General features: G+C 40.4%; 1 protein-coding gene across 20 annotated transcripts in view; it reads right to left on the reverse strand.

The window, feature by feature from the left end:
• Positions 1–3,811: 3,811 nt before the first annotated feature.
• PDE1A (phosphodiesterase 1A) overlaps positions 3,812–24,601 on the reverse strand; it is a 284,525-nt gene continuing 263,735 nt past the window's right edge. For 8 of the 20 annotated variants that reach the window (XM_065561932.1, XM_042860653.2, XM_065561934.1 and 5 more), the window contains 3 exons: positions 23,731–24,012; positions 22,563–22,844; positions 16,999–17,491 (listed from right to left, as the gene is read on the reverse strand). In XM_065561932.1, coding sequence (XP_065418004.1) covers positions 17,094–17,491; positions 22,563–22,844; positions 23,731–24,012 — 962 coding nt within the window. In that variant the 3' untranslated portion in view covers positions 16,999–17,093. Of the gene's footprint in view, positions 4,477–4,854; positions 4,975–16,998; positions 17,492–22,562; positions 22,845–23,730; positions 24,013–24,601 lie in introns of those variants that run through there. The other 12 variants (XM_065561939.1, XM_008178296.4, XM_065561941.1 and 9 more) reach the window with 5 other exon arrangements.

The following is a 24,601-nucleotide window of genomic DNA, read 5'->3' on the forward strand; positions in this document are numbered from 1 at the left end:
AAAAAAACTTAATTTCAAGATGGCCTCGAGGAGAGCAAAATTGCTTGGCAAATAGGAGGCGGCATGAAAAAAGTGCAGAGTCACAAAAGGGAGAAGGATTTGGTAAAATCCATTTATGCTGTGTCATTTTTTCCAAAGACAATCCATATGCAAATGATCAAACATGCTTCAGTAAAGCAAAATTGTATTGATACTCAAATGTTTCACAATCCTTGCCCTCAAATATGATTTATTTAGCAATATTATCATAGGAAATACAGACACGTACAGCAGAATAAAAACACAAGAGTTGTAGGTTGAGAATTAAATAAAAATACTGGCTAAATCATAATCCATAACTATATTACAGGATATATTCGTCAGATAATTCCAGATAAAAATACAAAATGAAACTTTTGAGGACTATGCCTATCTATGGTGCTCTGGGAGTGCATTTCCATAGTGCAGTGGTTCCAACCTTTTCTCTGCTGCGGCACATCTTGATACCTTGTTATTTTGAGGCACACCACCATATTGTCTCCAAATGAACTCACCCTCTTATCCCCTCGGTTTAAGCAGTTTACCACCCTTGCCATTTACAGTCTGTACAATACAGTTAATGATGCTAGAATCTAACATCATTAACAGTATTGCACAGACTGTGACAAGTATTTTCAGTTGACTCACACCAGCAAGACCCCAGTTCTGCCCCACCCCCACCCAGGCCCCACCAGTTCTGCTCCCCATCTCCCCAGCCCCCACCTCACACCAATTCTGCCTTCCCAGATCCCCCATCCAGCCCCGCCCGCCAGATCCTCCACCCCAACAGTTATGCCCCCCCAGCTCCCCCAACCCCACCCCCCAGTTCAGCCCCCCATCTCTGCTCCTCCTGGTGTTCTTCCCCCCTTCCAACCCTGGAGTGCTGCAGCAGGGTTCACACTCCACTTGCAAACTGGGGTGGGTGGCTCCAGGGGCCCTTCCCCCCACACTCAGCCAGCGGCTGCAGTAAGGAGTGGGAGGGACAGAGGAGCTGACCCGTTGCTCCCAGGTGGGGAGGAGGGAGGGAGATTGAGCTCTGATTGGTTGCTTTGCCTCTGGAGGAGGCAGGGCAGTGAGGCAGATGGCCAATGAGAAGGTGGCTTCCCCCTTTCTTTCTCCCTCCTCCGCTACCCCTCCACAAGAGTCAAATTTGCTATCTTAACCTCGCTTTGGGGAATGGAATGTGACACATGCATAATATTTGAAAGGAGCTTTTTCCCAGACAGCAAACTTACAGAATGCGATCCAGCTCTGACGCTAATTAAAATACATGGGAAGGTTTTTTGTTCTTACATGGAGTTTTTCAAAAAATTCTGTGGCACACCTGTTCAGGCCTGACAGCACACCAGTTGAGAAACACTGCCCTAATGCTCATGGGGAGATGCATACACAAACCCCATTCCTTATGGCCCCAAGCAATAGTGTGTTAGTGCATCCTCAAATGTTTAAGGGGGAAATTCATCCTCCTACAGAGGCCTCAGCACAAGGTCTATACACCATTTAAGTCCCCCTTATGCTATATTTTGAATCAGTTGGCGCATAGGTCTCAAGTTGGTTCTCTCCAGTGAGGTAAATTTCACCTCTATAGATAACCCAGGATGTGGGTCAAACACTGGCACAATCTTACTGCAAAGAAAGAAAGAAACTTAACTGATGTTAATTAGAAGACATACTTGAGAAAATGGTGTATCCTTCTTCACTATTTCAATGCAGTCCATCACAGTGCTTAAAAATTTAATACAAACTGGCAAGTCAGGTTATTTATACAGAAGACACATTTGCAGATTAATGATCCAGTCATGGAAGGTGCCAAATACCTCCTATGAGGTGTATAGCTCGCTTACCTCCCAGCCAAGGAGTTGCGGTTGCTCAATATGAGTGGAGCGTGCTGAACACCTCACACAAGGCACACAGTGCCTTGCAGATTCTGGAGTGAATTCTTCTGGTAAATACATTTTCAGTAACAAATGTCTGCTGTGTGTAAATCACTACTGCAAATAGATATAGCAGAGAGGTCAAATTAATTCTGAAAAAAGGCAAACGTTGAAATGTGTGGGTCAAACTTTTCATGCATTTGTGCAAAGCTTTTAGTCTCTGTGAATCATGAACAGCACGTTTGGAAAACACTGGTACTCTCTCGTAACACTAAGATTTCATTGACTTCATTTGCAAAGATGCCAAGCATCTGCAGCTCCTACCAACTTCAGTGTGAGCTGCGGATGCTCAGCACATCTGAAAAATCTAGCCCCCTGTTTTTCCACACGGCAAAAATCCCAAAGTTCTGACTCCACTCTTACTGAGGCAAATCTTCATTGAATTCAAAGGAAGCTTTGCCACAGTACCTAGTCGGCTCAGAATCTACAAAATTACTTCTGATATGACCATACTGTCTTTTCCGTTGTCAGAATGGCTCTACGGAACCATCAGATTATTTATAGTATATTATAAGAGGAGGTGAAAACCATTCAATGAAAGAATGAGGCGGTACAATTGAGTGATCCAGGTAACTAATGATCTGCCCAAACTCTAGCAGAGTATATATAAATCCTTAACTCAGCAAAAACAAAAAACAAAAAAAACACCCCCACCCCGCAAAAAAACAGTTATGTTATAATGTATATAATACAATTTCATGTTAACATTTCATTTGTTATTTGCACTGTACAGAAAGTCCATGCTATATACAAGCTCTGGACCAGATTCAAAAACATTTTAAATGCACTTTTTACACCCTCTATGCACAAATATTTCTTAAATTAAAACTATGCACACTAAATATGCATAGTGAATATATGGCTTATGTGTTGAATGACATGAGTTCCGCCTTTTGGTAGTCCTTTAACCCCAATATCGAGAGTTTGAAATATACCCAGTTCAATCACAATTGCCCAGGTGTGTGCAGGCCAAAAAAGAGGCAGAGTCAACAAATATAGACACATAAGTGAGAATCGACATAATTGTGATTATTGCATTAGTCCTTATTCAACCTGGGTGAAATTCACCCATGCTGAGGACCAGTATGAGGCCTATGCTCCACTTTAGTCCCATTTAGGATCCCAAAATAAACAGCACAGGTCTTATTTTGGTCATCTAAACAGGAGTGAATTTCACACCCACTGAATAATGTTGTGAAAGGGGCTATTGGCTGCTTATGAAGGGTTGTTGGTCAAGGAGGTCACCACCCAAAGGCCTGTTAAAGGAGTATTGTAAGTTTAATGGCCTAAGCCACCTGGTCAGAACATGCAACCCAGAGGGCAGTGGGAGCTACAGGGTTTCCCTTTAGATTCCAGATGCCGGGGTGAGCAGTTGATTGCAGGCTATGTGGGTTAGCGGGAGTGAGCCAGGAGAAGTAGTCATGTGTGACCCTGGAAGGAAGCTGAGGCAGGGAGGGAGCCACTCCTTGGGCACTGTGCTGGCTGGAAACTAACTGCCTGATTGCTATACGTTTCTACTGCTGCTCGGGGAAACAGGATTGTGTGAATATTTATGTAAATAAACCAAATACAGCATGGATTATCCTGACTCCATGTCACCGAGTTTTCATATGAACAGAATCACCCACAAGGCCCCAAATTTTCCCTTCCTGCTCAGTCTAAGGGGCTACAATACCATCTGCAGACTATTTATACATGGTTTTGCTTAAGTGAAGCCAAAGTGTCACTTGAACATTCTTGTATCTATTTCCTCTGCCCTGATCTCGAACAATATACACCTAACTCCATGGCAGGCATGACTTCACTGCCAAGGTCTTACTGAACACCATAGGACATGGTATTAGAACATTTTGATCTTAGCATTGACAATTATTTAACAGGTTTTCAATCGATATTTCAAAGGCTGGTTTCATTAAACACCAAGTTTTCTCCAAATTGCAGCCACAGCATCAGGATACATGGATTGTTCACATGGGCTGCTTAGTACAACACTAACATTTCTCTGTACAGTCTACATTCTAATTTGTTTCCAAAGATTTTAAGAAATCTGACAAGTGGGACTTAAATATCATTTTGCAGTGTGAATGCATAAACAATTGTCTGTGCCAGTTTCAGTTTGGCTTTCCATTTCCGTTGGATGTAGATCAAGGTTACCAGCAGTTTTACAGCAAACCAGTGCAAATGATAAGTGCCTTATATATTAACACGTATCTCATGCTCATTTGGCAACGACTGGTTTCAGTGATGCAAATAAAATGAAGTCCAAGTTTTGGCTGAAAAAGTACTCTGGCTAGGTTTAAGAAGGCAAAATAGAAGAGGAAATAAACCAGTTACAAATGCATCTGAAACCTTGAGAGTTATTAAGTGCCTCGAGTTACCAGCTCAGGATTTTATGGTTTTTAACTATCATTATTTTGTCCAATGGTTGTCCATAAAAATGGCATGGTCCGAGAACGAGTACATAGAGGAGATGATAGCCTCACAGAAAGCTGAATTAGGAACTTGTAGTGCTGTTCTGTTTTTCCTGCAAACAGAATTAAAATGAAAATACATGATGTGACATATGCTCTACCATGAAACTTCAAGTATTTACAATTCTTATAGTGATACATTTCAGATAGATTATTTAGCCTGGAAAAGAGAAGAATTCAAAGAAACTTAAGGTACGGTTTTAATCAGTCTTTCCCTCTTCTACTCTGTCCCACTTCTTAAGGAGATGCTGTAGCGTCAGTTGGCCCCACAAATTAGTAAAAAAACCTACAAGTAACAGAAATGTTTCTATGTTTTTTTTAAAATGCCACTGGAAATAATTTTTCTAATACTACAAATCAATTAATATCCCCCTGCAATGCTTACAACCAAAACTTACAGAATTATGACATGGTAAAAATGGTAAAATTACCTCTCATGACTAAAATGTCAGAAGCCTTTAAGAAGTAGCAAATCTAGTTGTGTATCACAGCATGTTTTTGTTCAGTGGCTTTTATTATATCTTCTGATTTTTGACAGTGTTTAGGCTCACCTGAAAAACACACAAATGGGAATGTACCTTAAGACATTAATCAACTCAACAGAATGTGCTTACGTTTTCATACATAATATGAACCTGTCTTGTGGATAACACATTGTAGTATTACATCTGAGTAGGACATTTTTCCTTCTTTTTCCAAAGGTTGCCTATCTTATACTTACATTTCAATCATTACTTCCTTTTCAGAGTGAATATGTGGGATTGAGTTTAATCATTTTCATTTACTCATGTAGAAAGACACAGAATGAAAGCACTGGATCAGAACATTAATTGAGACAAATATAAAGCAATTTTTATTAGTCTATTGTTAATGAAGCATTAGAAAAAAGATAAATATATTTTCTGTACAAATTTCAACTGCTTCTTGGGGGGACTTCACCCCTCCGAAGATGGCTACTTAAATTCACTTTGGGGGTGAGTTTTACCTGGAAAAAGAATGATACTGTAAATTTGCAATCGAAGCCTAATTTTAAGAGTTCCATTTGTCCAGTCTGCTAACTGAAACAATACCACGTGACTTATGTATTAATTCAAAACTAAGCAACACAGCTTGAATTTCAGTTCTTGAATAGTCACAATTAACAGTATTTAGATCACAAAAATTATTTGTGAATATTTTTGAATATAGAAAATTAAAAACTGTGGACAATTTGCCACTACAGAAAGAGGTGAAATATGTCAAATACATTGAATATAAGTTTGCTGCTCAGTTCTAAACAATCAAATGCATGTTGTGGTCACTAATTTGCACCAATAAAACCTACAGCCGGTTTGCAGATTGTGGAGGAAGGAAAGCAAGGAAAAACAGAAGGACAGGGAAGTAGAGGGAAAACAGATGGGGAGATAGAGAAAGGCAGGGGAAGATGTTTGAAAGAGGAAGGAAGCACTATTAGAAGCTAAGAATTAAAGTAGAGGAAGAGTTTTTAAAGGAGGACAAACAATAGTTTGTAAGTGGGAGGAAACAAAAGGAAGAGGAATTTAGCTTGAAAACAGAATGATTAGTAGAGAAGTGTCCGAGGAAGAGTATACCAAAGAGGGAAGGAGATGGAAGAGGAGAAAAAGCATTGAATTCACTATGGGTTTGAAATCTTAGTGCCACTGAAGACAGTGGTAGTTTTGCCATTTACTTCAGTGGGGCCAGGATTTCACCCCTGCTCTCAGTCCCTTGCAGTTTCACATATCTGAACGCCATGCTCTAGTATTTGGAAAGCTAGGTCAGCCCCCCTCTGCCTGCCTTTCTAAAGATGTTTATCAGAGCTGTGTGAAGGATGGAAGTTCCATTTCGCAAAGGATTTCAAGATTTCTGAATCTGGCCTCATTCTAAACTGAAATAAAAACTGAGAATTTCAAAATTTTCCATGAAGTAAAATTCTGAAAAGAAATGTTCATTTTGGGTCACACAACCTATTTCAGTTTGATTTCAACTTTTTATAGTTCATATTATACGCTATAATGAAAAATTAAAAAAAAAAGTTTCAGAACAAGAAATTGAAATGTTTGTTCCTACAATCTCAAAATGGGACAGCTGGACATAGTTGGAACTTCTCCCCTCCATTTTCCCTTCCAAGTTGAATTCCAGCAAAGTTGATCTGATTTTGTGAAATGTTTTGATTTTGATGGAACTGCATATTCCAAAGGAGTATGGGTCAGGCAAGGTTTCTCTGAGCAGCATTTTGATCAAAGCTCAATTGCTTTGTTCTTTGATCTTACCTTATTCTTTATGCACATCAGCATATGTTTTTCTCCTAATTATGATTTAAGGGTCAGTGCCCTGATTCAGCATTGCTTTGCACCCTGTTTAGCCCCTTACACCAGCATCAAAGTAGATTAAAATACTACCAAATACCCCTTTGCACTGATGTAAATAATTACACCTGGTGCAAGGAAAAGTATGAAATGGGGTTCAGGAATCTACCATGTCTCCTTTGACTGACACTTATATGCCAGAGAGTGATCAACTGATGTAATCTGAGCCAACATAAATTATATTGCCACATTGCTGATTTGGATTTTCCTGCTGCTATTCTATCTGGTTATGCTCCAGGAGGCTTTGAGTGATCAATTGATACTGCCCATGTGTGTTTTATACTACTGGTAGTTACTGGATAGTCCTCTACTGTCACAGAGATTGATGCTATAGTCAGTCATTTTTAATCACAGATTCACTGGCTTCTTAAATGTTGGTATTTCTTGACACATTAAGGATAAGTTGTTTTTCAGGAGGTGTTTCCTTGGAAACTTTTGATGGTCAGTTTTGCATGAATGCTGGCCTGAGCAGGAATCAGGTTTGGTTAATGAACTAGGAGTGCCCTCAAGAGTTAAATCTCAGAGTAGGTGCTAGGACAGCAGATCCCAAGTTTTGCCATCGCATGCACCTCCTCTTAGTAGATATAGGGTGTCAAGGACCATCCCCCCTCTCTGTGTGCAGGCATGGTGACACCACCTTGCCCTGCATTTACAATCCCTTCACATCTTTGTAGCGACTGCAGTAGTTGCTTACTCATTTCCATTAGGAAAATTATGTATTTTAGTTGTCTTTAAAGCATTGTGTTTTATCCTATTAAAAAAATTAATCATGCTGTCTCCCTTTGCTCGTCATTTACTCTCCCCTCACATCTGTTCTGGTCTTCTCAGCATAAAACAAGAAGCCCCTGTGCCATCTCTCCACAGAGCACCAGCAAGTGCTCCATAGACCACTGTTTGGAAACTGTTGGCATGGGAGCTGGCACTTGGTGGGCAGATACTATGGTGATGGGTAGCACATTAGTACATGCAAAAATGTCTGAGAAACTGAGAGATGCTTGTTGGAGCAACTAACTCTGGGTTGGATCAGAAGCCAAATTTGCCCAGGAATGAAAAGAAAAAGGCTATAATCACCCAGGAGAGATAAGCCCTCCCTGCTAGCACACCCAAAGGAGGTGGTCCCAGAAGTGCAAAGGGAACACTAGGGTGGTGCACACCCATCCAAAAGGAGCATGTCAGTGTGGGTGGGGGCATAGTCAGGGCCCCACTCTGCATACAAAATGGCTGGTAACTTAAAGGCCATCACCGGAGAGAAGGGGTGTACCTTTTACCCAGGGGTCCCAAGAACCATGGTGGAGTTTGCCTCCTTCATCTTTTCTGGAGGCATTATACCTCCCTGTGATAAAAAGGCATAATGTGGTACAAACTGATCACCAGTCCATTCTCTCCCTATACTCCTCTCCCCAACACTGCACTGGCTTTAAGAGCCAAACCTTACCCCATATTCTAGGGCACCGGGGTTACAGATATATGGTAGACATTCCTTGCTTGAATAAGTAGAAGCTAGTCCAGCCCCAAAAAGGCCAGTTCACACCAGAACAGTAGCTTTTACACAATCATGTCCCCCAACATAAAAGACCCCTAATATCTAAAAACACTTTCCATTATTCACATGTTACAGAGGAGAGATGCCTTTGCACAATTTGTGCCAGTGTAGTCAGATGAAACCCATGCCCAAGAGTCCAAGCAGAATGTATATTCTTTTTCTTACTTATTTCCATTGGGTTAGCAATATGTGTTTTTGCTCTGCAGCTTAAGAGGTTTCAGTAAATGGTACAACTGAATCTGTGCACATGTGCCTAACTTTAAATGAGCAACTGTACTATTTATAAGTAGCAGTTCTCAAATTGCTTTTCCTTGCATGAGAGATATGCATGGGTACTCTGGAAGCACATTGGAATTAGCAGATGAAATGAACACTCTCTTCCCAGTTCAGAGTGAGGATGTTGATAGTGCCCTACTATAATGTCTCTCTTGTTTGCTGAGTGTTACTACATCACTTCTACACCAGACACTTGCTCTCACTGTATCGAAGACCCAACCCTTTGGGTATCACAGATAAACTGCACGGTTCTATGGACTTTTATTGTAAATGTGATGAGAGCACCATTTACTCTCTGGAAGTCTCAGCTGAAGAGCGAAATAGTGTTTGCTTTCTTGAAAATGAATGGCAAAATGTATGAACAAGGCATAGTGATGTTCAGAGATCATTCCATTATTTATACCAAGGTCCTAAGAATTGTAATATATACAGGGAATTTTATTATTCCACAACCAACTTGCTTTAGATAGTTTATGTTTTTCATAGAGCACCAGGCCTCTGTAGAACCAATTGCTCATGATCTCTTTCATTGTATTCTATAGTCATCTTCTCAGCATATTTTGGTTTGCTTTCTCTATACTAGCTGATGCCCTTTATCCTGAAGGATCCAGGCTATTTTAAAGACTGTGAGGACAGTTTTTTTAAACTAGGTGACTATCATATGATAACCATTTACCCTTTTGGCTATTCACATCAACACAAGACATCTGTAACAAGGTGGGAGAGTATCTGTTGATCCATGTTGTCAGCAGGTGCTAGGGACCCTGCCTAAAGCTCTTGATGTTCTACAGACTCATTGCATCAGATATGGCAATGTGCAAAGTTCTTATTCCATGTTTAGGAGAAGAGGTGATTTAATGGAAAATGGCATCTTCTTAAAATACATTGGTATAACAGCTTCAGATCCTTTGCTCCAATAGTATAAGAGGCAGGAAATGCCTGAAGGATGTTAAGCACTAGTATAGAATTCATCTCTCGTTATATGTTCATCTGCATTTTTTTCTATTTTTAAAATCCCAAACAAACCCTGTTCTATAGAAATATTTACAGAATTTTATGAAAATATAAAATACTAGTTCTTATACAGAGCATAAAACCTTGAGTGGACTTACAGGACAAATGTATTTAAGGGTATTCCATCCAACTCTTTCCTTTACCACAGCACTTTTTAAGTCATTTTTAGTTTTACATTGTGTATAGTCTCCTTTTTTGCACAGCAAGTGTGGTTTCCTCTCAATGGTTATATAAAGCAAAGGTTCTGTCACTCTGTCTGTATCCCTCTGTTGTCTCATTTTGTACTAAGATGGTAAGATCTATGATGCATGGACTCTCTTTTCATTCTGTGTTTGTGCAGCACCTAGCACAATGAGGTCTATGACTGGGACTTCTAGGCACTATGGGAATACAAATAATAATAATGTGTTCTTCTTTGTTATTGATGGTTAGATAGTAAAGACAATGAATACCATGGCAAGTTTACAAGTTTTACATTGTTAAGTTAAATGAAAAAGTACTTGCTGCCTTATGAGGAGGATGGATGGATGGATACCATGTTCAATGGTAACAACAGATACTTGAGAAGATTGAAACTATATTTCACTTTCACTGCTGGCATAATTTATTCATTCATGACTCCCTGGAGCCCTCAACAGGTAGCTTTTCTCAACTACCTCGGTTTTCACTTCTATGGTCACCTGTTCCTGCTCACAGAGATCCCATTGTCCTCTTCCACATCTGACTCTTAATTAACTCATTGACTTGCTTTTCCCTCAACCCTCCCTTTCCACCCAAGGAGAAAACATTTTTAGCAGGAAGCAAATATTGATTCTTTTGATGGCATGGCGTGCCTTACAATCACGTTTGTCCAGTGGGACTAAAGAGTTTACATGAGCTGCAGGAGGAAACAACACAACTGTCTTCCTTTCTCTTTGGTACACTCTGTAATTCTATTCTGTACTCAAACATTATTTGTCTCTTGCACTTTTGTCACCTAAGAGTGTACAAAAGTCAGCATGATACACCACAAACTGCAATAAACACTTGTTCTGTACTGCTGTGACTTATATCTTACTATTTGACTGACACTTGCACTAATACCAGTAACTTGGACATGATTACAGCTGGCTGGAAAACAGAATTTCCATCCCAGGGAAATTCAGATATATTGACATTAGTTTTACATTCTGAATTGGGAGGAAAAGTCAGAATATCAAAAATTTTCACAGAACTAAATGTTCCAAAAAATTGCAGTTCGGAAATGTGAAAGCAAGAGGTGTATATATTTTGACTCAAACATTTTAAAATAAAACACATTGTTTTGAATTGTTATTTTGACTTAAAATGACATTTTTAAGGCAACCATTTCAAAACAAAATTTTCATTTAGTTTCAAAATTTCATCTTAAAAGAAATGTTTTTGTTTTGACTATCTGAATAGAAAATTAAAATATTTTGACAAAACTGGCATTTTCCCAAGAAAACATAGACTTTGATGAAACCACATTTTCCAGTGAGGAAAATTTTCAATAAACTCTAGATATGATATACACCAAGAAAGTGGAAAATGAGTTGCTTTAGAAAGTTGTTCATTTGCCCACTTAAAATAGTCTTGATGATGGATTATATTAGTTTATATAGCGAATCAATTTCTAAAAGACTTTTTTGTAAAGGATTACGCTATCTCCTCCCTTTTAAATGGTTACATTTTGTATTCCATTAAGGCAGTGGTTCTTAACCTGGGGTGCACGCACCTCCTAGGGGTGCAAGATACCCTTTCTGGGGGTGCGAGACAGGGCCAGTTTTGGCTTTTTTGCCGCCCCAGGCAAAAAAGCCTCCCGCCACCCCCATCCCCCCCCGCCAGCGCGGCAGGGGAGGGCGCCGAGCCCAGCCGCGGGCCGCTCTCCCCAACCGGCCAGAGCGCTGTGGGGAGGGCGGCGAGCCCGCCGCGGCTCCGCTGGCAGCTGGAGCCCCGGGAAGAGGGCGCAGAGCCCGGCCGGGGCTCCGCTCTCCCCGGCGTCCAGAGCGCCGGGAGGAGGGCGGAGAGCCCAGCCAGGGCTCCGCTCTCCCCGGCGGCCGGAGCGCCGGGGGGAGGGCAGAGAGCCCGGCCGGGGCTCTGCTCCCCCCGGTGGCTGGAGCGCTGGGGGGAGGGCGGCGAGCCCGCCGTGGCTCCGCTGGTGGCCGGAGCCCCGGGAGGAGGATGGAGAGCCCGGCCGGGGCTCCGCTCTCCCCGGCGGCTGGAGGCGGCTAGCACGCCACGGCTCTGCTCTCCCCGGCGGCCAGAGCGCCAGGGGAGAGCGGCGAGCCCACTGCAGCTCCGCTCTCCCCGGCGGTCGGAGCCGGAGCGCCGCGCCGCCCCACTCCAGGTGCCGCCCCACGCACAAGCTTGGTGGGCTGGTGCCTGGAGCCGGCCCTCGTGCGAGACATGCCAGATTTTTTTAGAAGGTAAATCATTGAAAACATAAATTAAGCACAAGCACATAAGTACAACTACTTTGTTTCATCACACCTATGTATTTATTAACATTATACATTTTTAACGATTACTGTAATATACAAACAAAAATATATCTAGGTTTAAGGGGTGTGATAACATATTTTTTAGGTTTACGGGGTGCGAGAACATATTTTGTTTTTTGATAACGGGGGTGAGAACATATTTTGAGAACCAAAGGGGTGCAGGCTGCAGTAAAGGTTAAGAACCACTGCCTTAAGGCTTCCTTCTAGAATCACTTAGCACAATTTTAATCAACAATGCTTTGAAATACAACAGTGACCCAACACATTGTGGGTATTATAGATCAAGCTTTTATTTTATTTTATATTTTTGCGCTAAATACTTGGTTAGAGGGTGTGACAGGATAAGTAATTCACCCCAGTTAGAATGGATTTATTGTAGGCTGGTCTACTAGTTTTAATGTGCAGAGGTTATTTGAAATTATGATAGTTTTGAAATGGAAATGCAAAGTATTTTATTTTTAAGGCTGGGATTTCCCTTTGGTATTGGATGTTGCAAATTCATTTAATCTTAATTTAATTGCGCAGACTGGAGTTTTGCACATTGCCTATTTTCTGGATAGCAGAATGTTATCCAGAAAATAACAATGTTACACACAATGTTACACACTCTATGTGGGTAAGTACACAGGTAACATCATTCTTTAATTCTCAAAGGGCGGGGTCTGCCTCTTGCTATGTGTTTGTGCAATGCGTAGCACAAGGGAGCCATGACCTCAGTTGGGGCTTCCAGACACTACTGTAATGCAATTAACAACAATATAAATGTAAAATTAGACTGCTACAAAGAAATTCAAACCTGGGTTTATTTAATTCTATCATCTATGGCACCTCTGTAGGTATATAACTGACTTCAGCTAATCTCAGTAAAATGTAATATGTTTTCCACATCGCAATAGCGATTAGCAAAGAACTTCATGTAGAAACTTTTTGACCTGCTATAGCACACTGCTAAACTCTACCAGATTAAAAGGAGCTGTAACATCCAAGCACGGTGACTAAGGCTTTGTCTACACTGCCCCACAGTTCAGAAAAAGGGGGTGTTAATAAGCTGCACTGTAGCTCCCCCATGTGGGCACGAACTTAAAGGTCCCTAAAAGGACTACATTAGTGCAAACTAGGGACCTTTAAATTCATGTCCACAGTGTTCACATGGGGGAATTACAGCGCAGCACTTTAGTGTGTACTGCAATTCATACCCTCATAATCCAAATTGTAGAGCAGTGTAGACATGGCCTTAGTCAAGAATTACACCAGATCCCTCCTGTTTATTAGATTCACAAAACTGAAAATATTGGAATTGGCCAGGAAAATTTCTAAACTACAAATGGTAGAGTCAGATTGATTTACTGTTGAGATCAGAACAACTGCCCATAGTAAAGAAAGACTAAAGGAGGTGCTGAAGTGATTTCTTTCCCAAACTAATGGTTTAGTAGGTGTATCAAACACATTTCTGAAGTGAGAATGGCAGTCAAAATACCTAACCTGCTGAATCTGCAGGCTACTCAGTCTGGGCAGAACCAATTCATTTTATATCTGGCAAACAGTGGTTGTAACTGACTGGAACAGTTTGTACTTCTGATAGATTTTAATTCTTGGTTTCCTTTTCGAAAGAAAAAATATAAATATGAAATATTAAATGTACCAAATAAATCAGACTACCATGATCAGAAAACAAATAAAATTCAAATACTACCTAGGGTGAAAACATCCTTTAACTTCAATCCAGCCGGGAGCTCACCCACAGAATATACATTATCTGACTTCAGCCTTTGATAGCTTGCTTAAGGCAACAAGAATATTTCGTATAACTTAGTAATTTCTGATAAAGTTAATGGGAACTGAGCATCCAAATGCATTATGAGCCTTGAAAATCTCACTCGTTTTCTTGATTTATTCACTAATCTCAAATAGGCACACAAACATTAGATCCATTTGAAACAGATAGTGCTGTCGAATTATGGATTTCCTTCTATTTCATATGTGACTTTACTTTAATGATTTGCTAATATCCAATATTCCTTCTTAATTAAGAAAATTAGAAACTCTCCATTCCATAGTGTGATTTGTATCTATGTTGGAAAATGGAGGCAAGCAATCACTGAAGCAGATGGTTGAGACTAAATTCAACATCGATCAATGAAAGGAAGTCTCACAGTATGATGCCTGCAGCTGATCACTCATTAAACTTGGATACAAAAATGCCTCCTATACAAATAAATAAATAAATAAATAAATAAATGCATTTAAAAAAAAATTTAAGCTACAGCTAAATGCAGTTTAAGTGACTGTCCAGATTCCTTATAATGTATCATCCTACTGCATAATCTCGTGGCCCAGTTAGTCTGAAAATAGCTCTAGATGCACATTCTAGATGCACAAAAGACAAATCAGAGTAATCTAGATTGTAAGATCCTGGGAGCAGGGAACTTGTTTTATAGCTGTATAAAATGATGTTTCCACCAGTAGCTCAATATGAATTAATGAATAAATAAGCAAACACATTCATACAGTGTATCAGGCCCACAGACATGGCCATGGGGGGGAAAGGGGACAATTGCCCAGGGGCCCAGGTGATTTAAAAGGGCTCGGGGGCCCCCAGCCACCGCTGGCACAGCTGGGCTAAGGTAGGCTTCCTGCCTGCCCTTGCTCTGTGCCACTCCCGGAAGGGGCTGGCATGTCCCTGCGGGCCTTGGGGGCAGTGGCAGGGGGTGTCTGCCAGCTGCCCCCACCCCAAGCGCTGTCTCCACAGCTCCCATTGACCAGGAACCGCTGGGCCTCCCACCTAGGAGCCGCTGCAAGAGGGATGTATCGGTCGCTTTCGGGAGCTGCCTGAGGTAAGCGCCGCCCCCCCCCCACTCCTGCACCCTAACCCCCTGCACCAGCCCAGAACCCACACCCCAGACCCAAGCTCCCTCCTAGAGCCTGACCCCATAATCCTTCCCGCACCCAAACTCCCTCCCAGAGCCTGCACCCCGCACCCTAATCCCCTGCCCTAGCCTGGTGAAAGTGAGTGAAGGTGGGGGAAAGTGAGTGACGGAGGGAGGGGGAATGGAGTGAACAGGGGGGAGGGCCTCAGAGAAGGGGCGGGCCAGGGATGTGGTCTCAGGGAGGGGGTGGGGCAAAGGGCTTTGGGTTGGCGCAATTAGACAGTTGGCAAGCCTACCAGGTGGGCATGTGGAAGCCCTGGCCATGCTGGAAGAGTGTGCCCAGCAGCGCAGCCAGCAGCTCGCTGGGCACCAGCTAGTACAGGTGCAGTACTGCCCAAATGTCAGGCGGACCATGTCCGCACAGCTTGTGCATGTGTGGGGGCCCATTGACTGTTCTGCCAGGGGGCCCGGAATTGCTGTCGGCCGGCCTGCATTGTATCTGGGATGAATAGTTTCAAATGAAGTAGAAGTTAGTTTCAGAACTCAGAATGGCACCAAAATAATTATAGTTAGCATGTTGTCTTTCAACAGCATGCCCAGCAATGAGCAATACCCTTTATATGTTCCCATCATTGCTAACGGGATGACGATTAACTGTTGGTGGCAGTCTTGGATATGAGCCCTTTTCCATTTCACTTAGTTGCCAAAGTCACCTTCATAGCAATTCAGCTATTATCTCAAAATCTGTAGTGAATCTAACATACTATGGTTGAGCCTCCTGTAGCAGCAGCACTAGCCCTGATGTTTGCTCCAGCCAGACATTTAACTGTGAAGGCTCAGGTGCATCACTGTTAGATAAATTAGAGGAGACACAATTGATGTTTTGGACCATAAATCAATCTCTGGAGGTGACCTGGACCTTAAAAAGGTGGAGTGATTACTGCTGCTACAGTCTAATAATAGGATAAGTTAAACCTGCTACTGCCATGACAGACTTTAGGCTTACAAGTCCCTACCTTGTATGTGGGGGAGGCGGGGCAGAGGGAGAAGGGAGCAAGCGGGTCCATGAAATGGAGTGGGGTAACATATTCCTCCCTCAGAACAAGGGGAAAGTAGGGGATGAATTGTAGCGTTCAGAGCCCCAATTCATTCTCTAGTGTCTCCTGGGGCAATGCAGTCACGTGTTGCCTCTTACTCAGGATGGATTGAGAACACGCAATCTAGCCCATCATAAGCCCTTGAGCTTGTGGGGGTGTAGGTGTGGGGAAGGATGTACAATACACCAGGAGAGAGAGTTGGATCTTCATGGCTCATGCAAAGATGTGAAGGATCCTCAGCCCACAAGGAGGAGTTAGAGGTAAGACTTTCTTCTCAACATCCCATTCTTTTAAAGCTTACTTTATCATCAATTTCAGTAGGATTTGTAAGTTAAAATGGAATATCACACAGTACCTTCCTTCTACTTAGATCAAGTTCCACCGTCACTTGGACACCTTGACACTGGTGATCATATGATCACCAGAGTGCAGACCACAGCCTATGTCAATAAAACCCTTTTCATTTTCATCATATTGCATCATCATGGGTCTTTGACTATTCCATCCCCTTCCCCCTCAACATTCCAAATTTTCACCTTTCTTGTTAATGAAATGGCAACTTTTTATACTTATTTTAATGATCAAATTACACCTGCTTAAAGTGATCAAAATAAATGGGGGAAGTTGTATTCATTTTTATTACAAATTATTTGATTCATGAAGTTCTGATCATAAGTGCCTACAATAAGTGAGAAGCCTTGTAATAGCCAAAGCAGAATTACCTAGTCAAAAAGAAAATGACAAGCGGTTTCTACAGAGTTCATGTAATTTCCCAGTAACTTAAACTTCTATAGTTGCAAATACATATCTAAAATAATTTTGAAATTATGAGTTCAACTGTCATATTTTTGGTATTTTAAGCCAAATAAGTTACTATTAAATATCAAATACTTAATATCAAAAAGGTTAAATTTATTCAGGTCAAATGTTTTTTATTTGATGACACTTCAGTTTCTACATATGCCTGAGGAAGGGCCATTCCTAAACTGCAGGCTCGAACAACTACTTAATTGGACATTTTATGGATATCAAAGCTTAATAGGGATGTAACAGACACGGCGGCAGCTCCACCCTGCACCACTTCGTTAGACTGATGTGTGTTTTGTGATGAGATATTACCATTCAATGGGTCAGTGGGCTGTGTTTCTTGCTGTGCCTCGGTGGGATCTTTCTGGTTTGGATCAGAGTTAGTGAATTTCTCCGAGCTGGATGCGCTAGGAGGACAGTCGAAAGTTATAACTTGTAGGACGAAGGAACTGGGAGTGGAGCTTCTTGGTAAAGGCGTGTCATCACTTCCCTGACTACTCTCATTTTGTGTCCTGGTTGTTTCCTCCTGTAATTGTGCATCTGCAGGTTTTCTGCTTTGGTCTTTTTGCTGTTCACCAACATTTCTCACAAGTTCTTCTACAGAAAGGGAACAAAATATGTAAATTAGATATGAAATATATGCTGCAGTTGCTTTGATTTCTTAGCAATGGCTGTGTCCTAGAGCTGGACTTGGAAACATTGTGCACATGGGAATTCTTTGTCACTTTTAGTGTTAATACATGTGCACTGGTTTGTTTAAAGTGGATTAAGTTCTGATCTCAGTTACACAGGTGCAACAGAAGTGGTGGTGACTGGATTTGGTGTTTGATCTTTAATCAGTACTTCCATCTGCAGCTGGAGTGGCAAGCATTCCAGGAAAAGCCATGTGCACATGGGAAGGGAAAGGGTGGAAACAGGATGAGATCACTGCCGAGTGCTGTTCCATTTAGCAATGCTGTTTATGGCAGCAATGCTAGAGGGAGCAGAGCTCAGGAGCTCCCGAGACAGGTAGACAGGGAGGGCCTTGCAGAAAGAAGGGAGTGAAGAGAGCTGTGGCAGCTCTGGAGGAGAAGAAATGAACCCTGGAGGGAGGAAGAGGATATCAGAGCAAAAGAAAGAGAACCCAGGATGGAGAGAGCTTTAGGAGGTTACACATTTGTGCTACAACAATAACAGCAGCAACAGTGGGGAGGGGACAAATCTCAAAGAAATAGTACTTCAGAGGGACAGACAGTGAGGGAAGGGAGAGACTGATCCAGGAGGCCAAAGCTCAGTTGCAAGAAGAGAACTGGAGGTAGAGAAAGAAAGGTTGGGGGGATGGCACGGAACTGAGAAAAGGGAAGTTCAGGAGGACATAATTTGAGTGCGGGAGAGAGAGTTTGGTAGGAGGAGCTGGAGGATAGAAAGAGCAGGGGATGGAGAAGACTTGTATGGGAGGGGATAGAGAGCACACTTTGGTGGTGGGGATGGAAGGGTTGACAAGAAGAGGGCCAAATGGCAGATGATGGCTGTTTTCCCTGTTATTAGAACACCTGCCTTTTCCTATCTCTTAGGTTCAGCTTTCAGATCCCTTGATACTCCCATGACAGATATAAAATATCCCCAGTTTTATAAAACGATGAGCATTAGAATTTGAACTGTAACTCCACAAACTCTCTGGGGATTATTGTGTGATTTCCCAAGCCCCCAGTTTTCACTGCTATTAAAGGAGGAAAGCAGGCCCAACAATATTGTTCCTGTTCTGCTAGCATGATATTGCTAGCTTGACTGAGAACAAACTTCAGTTCTGTGAATGTCCAACCTAAATCCAGGCCAAAACTGATCATGTAGTATTATGGAGAGGTAGAAGCATCTCGGCAGCACAGGTTGTAACCACATTACCATTCTAAGCAGAATTTATCCCCTCCATACTACTCTCCTGAATCCTCAGGGCATGTACTTTTGGACAGCAATTTGGCCTAGGAGGTGGGAGGTAGAAGAAACATTCCCTCTAAATCTGAGACAAGTTCACTAAATGTTTCTAATATATGGAAGCTTGGACAATTAGGTGCTTTCCCTTCTTTGTCAGTTCTTATGATTTTTTTAGCCAGTTATAGCTTTAAAAAAGGGAGGAACTTCACATTTGGTTTATTGATCCAAACTGCTTACAAACATTAGAGAAACAGGAAATTTCTCCTGGATTCTATAACTGAGGGGACTTTTGATCTCTTCATAGCTATTACTTCCTCTAGGGACCTGCTACAGAACTGCTAGGCAGAACTGGCTGCGTTAAAAGACATTACAAAATCTGTAGGTGTAGTTTGGAAGATATTTTCATGCAGTTCTACCAAGTTGTATTAATTAAAGCAGATGTCATTCATGGAATAATCTACCTACGGCTTTTGTCCCAAAGAAACTAATTTACATATCATATTTGCTGGTGAATATATGCTTCCATATGGTAGAGCTACAAGCATTTTCCTTGACTTTATCAGAAAGTCAAGGAAATTCCAAGGCAAAAAACCAATGTTTAAGTTGTATCACTAAATTGAATTAAAAGAATCTTGAACTATAAAACAAAACAGAAAATGGAAAGAATGGAAATTATAAATTAACGTAATACTTAAAAAATTAAAATAAAAAAGCTATTAGAAAGTATGTACCATTTTAACATCATTCAAACAATCTTAGCCTGTCCTCACTGTGAACAAACAGTAACTGGGGATAATCCTCTGTTTATAACTAGGGCTGTCAAGTGATTAAAAACATTAATCACAATTAATCGCATGATTAAAAAAATAATCTTGATTAATCGCACTGTTAATAATGGAATACCATTTATTTAAATATTTTTGATGTTTTCTACATTTTCAAATATATTGATTTCAATTACAACACAGAATACAAAGTGTTCAGTGCTCACTTTATATTTATTTTTTATTACAAATAATTGCTCTGTAAAAAACAAAATAGTATTTTTCAATTCACCTAATACAAGTACTGTAGTGCAATCTCTTTATCATGAAAGTTGAACTTATAAATGTAGAATTATGTACAAAAAAACTGCATTCAAAAACAAAACAATATAAATCTTTAGAGCCTACAAGTCCACTCAGTCCTACTACTTGTTCAGCCAATCGATCAAACAAGTTTGTTTATATTTGTAGGAGATAATCCTGCCCTCTTCTTGTTTACATCACATGAAAGTGAGAACAGGCATTCACATGACACTGTTGTAGCCAGTGTCGCAAGATATTTACATACCAGATGTGTTAAAGATTCATATGTCCCTTCATGCTTCAACCACCATCCCAGAGGACATACATTTATGCTGATGAAGGGTTCAGCTTGATAACAATCCAAAGCAGTGCGGACTGACACATGTTCATTTTCATTATCTGAGTTGATTTTCTTTTTTAGTGGTTCGGATTCTGTAGTTTCCGCATCAGAGTGTTGCTCTTTTAAGACTTTTGAAAGCATGCTCCACACCTCCCCTCTCTCAGATTTTGGATGGCACTTCAGATTCTTAAACCTTGGCTCGAGTGCTGTAGCTCTCTTTAGAAATCTCACATTGGTACCTTCTTTGAGTTTTGTCAAATTTGCAGTGTAAAGTGTTCTTAAAATCAACAACATGTGCTGGGTCATCATCCGAGACTAGTATAACATAAAATATATGGCAGAATGCGGGTAAAACACAGCAGGACACATACAATTATCCCCCCAAGGAGTTCAGTCACTAAGTAATTATCCTTTTTTTTATTATTTTATTTAACGAGCATCATCAGCATGGAAGCATGTCCTCTGGAATGGTGGCCGAAGCACGAAGGGGCATACAAATGTTTAGCATATCTGGCACATAAATACCTTGCAATGCAGCTACAAAAATGCCATGCGAATGCCTGTTCGTACTTTCAGGTGACATTGTAAATAAGAAGCGGGCAGCATTATCTCCTGTAAATGTAAACAAACTTGTTTCTCTTTGCGATTGGCTGAACAAGAAGTAGGACTGAGTGGACTTGTAGGCGCTAAAGTTTTACATTGTTTTGTTTTTTAGTTGAGTTATGTAACAAAAAAATCTACATTTGTAAGTTTCATTTTCACAATAAAGAGATCGCATGACTGTACTTGTATGAGGTGAATTGAAAAATACTATTTCTTTTGTTTATCATTTTTACAGTGCAAATACATGTAATGAAAAATAATAAAATAAAGTGATCATTATACACTTTGTATTCTGTGTTGTAATTGAAATCAATATATTTAAAAATGTAGAAAAACATCCAAAATATTTAATACATTTCAATTGGTATTCTACTGTTTAACAGTGTAATTAAAACTGTGATTAATCATGATTAATTTTTTTAATCACGATTAATTTTTTTGAGTTAATTGTGTGAGTTAACTGTGATGAATTGACAGCCCTATTTATAACAAAGTATGGGAGCAGAGTTAAGGTTAAGTGTTCTTAAAAATACATTTCAATACTTTCCATTTTTAAGTTCACATTAATCTAAGATTTCTAGTTTTGAGGATGTTATATTCCAATATTATTTTAAGACGTTTCCCATTTAAATTTCTACTACTCTAAAGAAGGAATACTTTTTCTACTGAGGGTTAAGAAAGTTTTCTGCCGGGAAAAAGATGAAATGCAGTTTTTGCAGACCTGAGATGGTATTTCAGGAAAACTTCAGAACAGAATTTTATTTTGCTATGGTACAACTGACGGCTGTACTGCTCAAGTTCACATCAGAAGTAAATCTTTTGAAATATTCTCACATCTCTAGATCTTTTGAAATATTGTCACCTCCAATACTCTCACACATCTCAGTCTGTACAATGAAAAATTGAGCATCTTAAAATTGGTCTTGGAAAAAAGTCATTTATGTTCTTCCAAAACTTGGGCTGACAAAGGAAAATTAGCATTTTCATCTGAATAGTACTGAAGGCCTGTTCTAGATTATTATTGTACTGGGCCCTTCTTTCTAAAAGTGCCTCTGACTGGTTGAGATCATTTATCTATTTAGCTAAATGTTTACACCATGCTCATCACAGGTTGAGTGAGTGCCTATGATAGGACAGCTAGTGTGTGGCTGTTTACCTCTGTTACTAATGGCTTGTCTACACGCAGACGTTACCTAGTTTTATACCGATTTAAGATTGTCCACATGCCACCTTAATTAAATTGGGGAAACATCACTCACTGGTGTAACTTTGTGCGTAGACCAGGCCGAACAGATGTTGGTAAATTGGAATATGGGAAAACTTATTATTTTCAATTCTAGGAATGTGAACATACAGTGGAATTTTGGATACTGTGCAGCAAAAACTGTAGGTAAATGTTGGACTTTCTATGGCAACCACTGTATGTCTGCTCAGGCTGATAGCCAGAACAAGTCTGGTATTCTTATCTCAACAAGCATAAAATTATTTGATTATCACCACAAATTGTTTGGGTTCTGACTGTACTATTACCCATTAGCAGCTAACTTGCTAACTTAACTTACACAGTAAATTTGATAGGAACGGGACTGTAACTAATGGCAGAACTACCATTGGCTTCAGTGACACCTAGAGCAAGCTGATAGCATATCCATCCCTGCAAAGCCTGAGTGTGCTACATGTATTTTTTCCACCAAGATTTATGCTACAACTATTGCTTAATCAGTCTTGAAATCTGAATAGTGATTACCATTCCACAGTGATAAAATCTCCATGTCACTCTTAGTTAAATCTGCCTGAAAAAAAGAAAAGTTAGTGGTGTGTTCTTGAAAAGTTTTAGCAGGGTAATCACAGGGATGGGTTAATGGTTGGGATTCAGGATAGTCAGGTATATATTCCTCAATGATGATATCATCGCTCTCATTAGGACCCAGACTCCTTGTTCTTGGTATCATGTCTCTCATCTCTTGTATATCTGACTCTGTGTCCCGACCCTCCTTACTCCATGCAGGTTCATTCCCTATGAAATCCTCTGCAAAACAGGAATAGAAAGAGAGAAATAAAACTAGGAATTCTTAGCTGATAGAATAGCTCAGCTGTTCATGGGTTATGTTGTGTGCTAGATAGAAAATATCCATAACAATTAAAAACATATCCCTTTATTATATAAGAGCTATATATTATATTGGGGGACTAGCAAGAAAATATGATCTGTGGTATCTGCTGCATGCTGCTGGTACCCAGCTCACTGACTCTGCCTTGTCCGATCCCAGTGCTATGATGGATGTAGTGGTTTCTAAATGAGGATGGGGCTGGGACTGGGGCTATTGGGTGACTCAACCCAGACAAGACCGAGGTAGCATTGGTACTAGGACAAGAGAAGTAGGCTGACCCACTATATCTTCAGGGAGGATACTGCAACCTCTAAAATGGGTTGTTTTGAAAATAAGATATTAAAACATCCCAACCGGTTTTCAATTAAATTGCACAGTGTTTTATCAAGGGCCTTCACTTAAATGAAGCTGGCAGCAGACTCACCTATTGCTGGTTACAGCAAAAGGAACCCTTAGCCCAATCCTTTATTGAAGGTCATTAATCCCAGAGGTAAAAATAGGCTGTAACTTGGCTATTTCACTGAAATCTTGCAACTTCATTCTTGCATTGGTGTTCGCAGTGAGTAGAAGCAGTCAACTCACTTGATCATTGTGGAGGAATCAAAAGAATCAACAAGTATTACAGACCATCTGGCATCCTACTCTGCTCTTAAAGCAAAGCTATAGGAAAATATGAATTCCCTTCAGAAGCTAGATCCCTCCAGGAACTAATACCCACTCACATTTATGCAGAAACACAACATCTGTCTCTAGCTTTATTAGCATTCGATCCATGTGGGAATGTGGTTAATGACTATGGATTACCATATGATTCTGTGGTCTCCATAATATCACTGTCCTGTGGCTGTAGAAGCTCTGAGTCTGCATTATAAACTAAAAAGTTGATTTCCATTGGCTCAGCTGTGTTACTATCAGGGTACTGTAGTACAGAACCAGTGGGAACATTTGGTAATGGAGTTGAGACAGGACAGGATTTACTAGACAGTACAAAATCTTCTCTACGTCTTGATGCTTTCTCCTGTATTCCTACATCTGCTCTTTTACTGTCTTGGGCTTTACTTCTGTTACTTTCTTTTCCTGATAGGTCTGTAGGAAGGTGAATGAAAGAGAGAAGTAAACTTGTAACCACTCATCTGTAGAATAATTGTCTTATATGTATAAGATGCATTTCTGGTTCAAGTTACTGTACCGTTAGAGTGTCTACTAACAAATGTTGGTGAGTGCATAAGGGGAAAATAAAAAATTTAAATTGCAGTAAAGCAGTACATCAAGATGCAGCCTACACTGCAACTACTTACAGATAATTAAAATTCTATAGTGCAAAACTCCAATAAATAAAATCTTTGATGAATCGAATTATTGTTTCTTTACTTATAGATAAACTAAAATAATGAAATTTGTTTACGTAATATCACTGAAGCAATTTAAAGCTAATAGTTTACCAAATTGGAGAGAGAAAACAAATCTATCTTCAGTATGAACAATATCTATTAATGTCCCTCCTGACCTCTATCAATCGGAAGGGAACCGGGTTTACAGTTGGTCTCTACAAAACCTTGCATATTTATGTTTTATCTTTCTAGAATCACCATTGCGTGGGCTCACATTTTTTGCAGGCCTCCGAACAGCTGTATGTCAAAAATTTGTGAACTAGAATCATCACTGTCAATATGAC

This window comes from Chrysemys picta, chromosome 11, assembly GCF_011386835.1.
Source record: "Chrysemys picta bellii isolate R12L10 chromosome 11, ASM1138683v2, whole genome shotgun sequence".
Taxonomy (NCBI): Eukaryota; Metazoa; Chordata; order Testudines; family Emydidae; genus Chrysemys; species Chrysemys picta.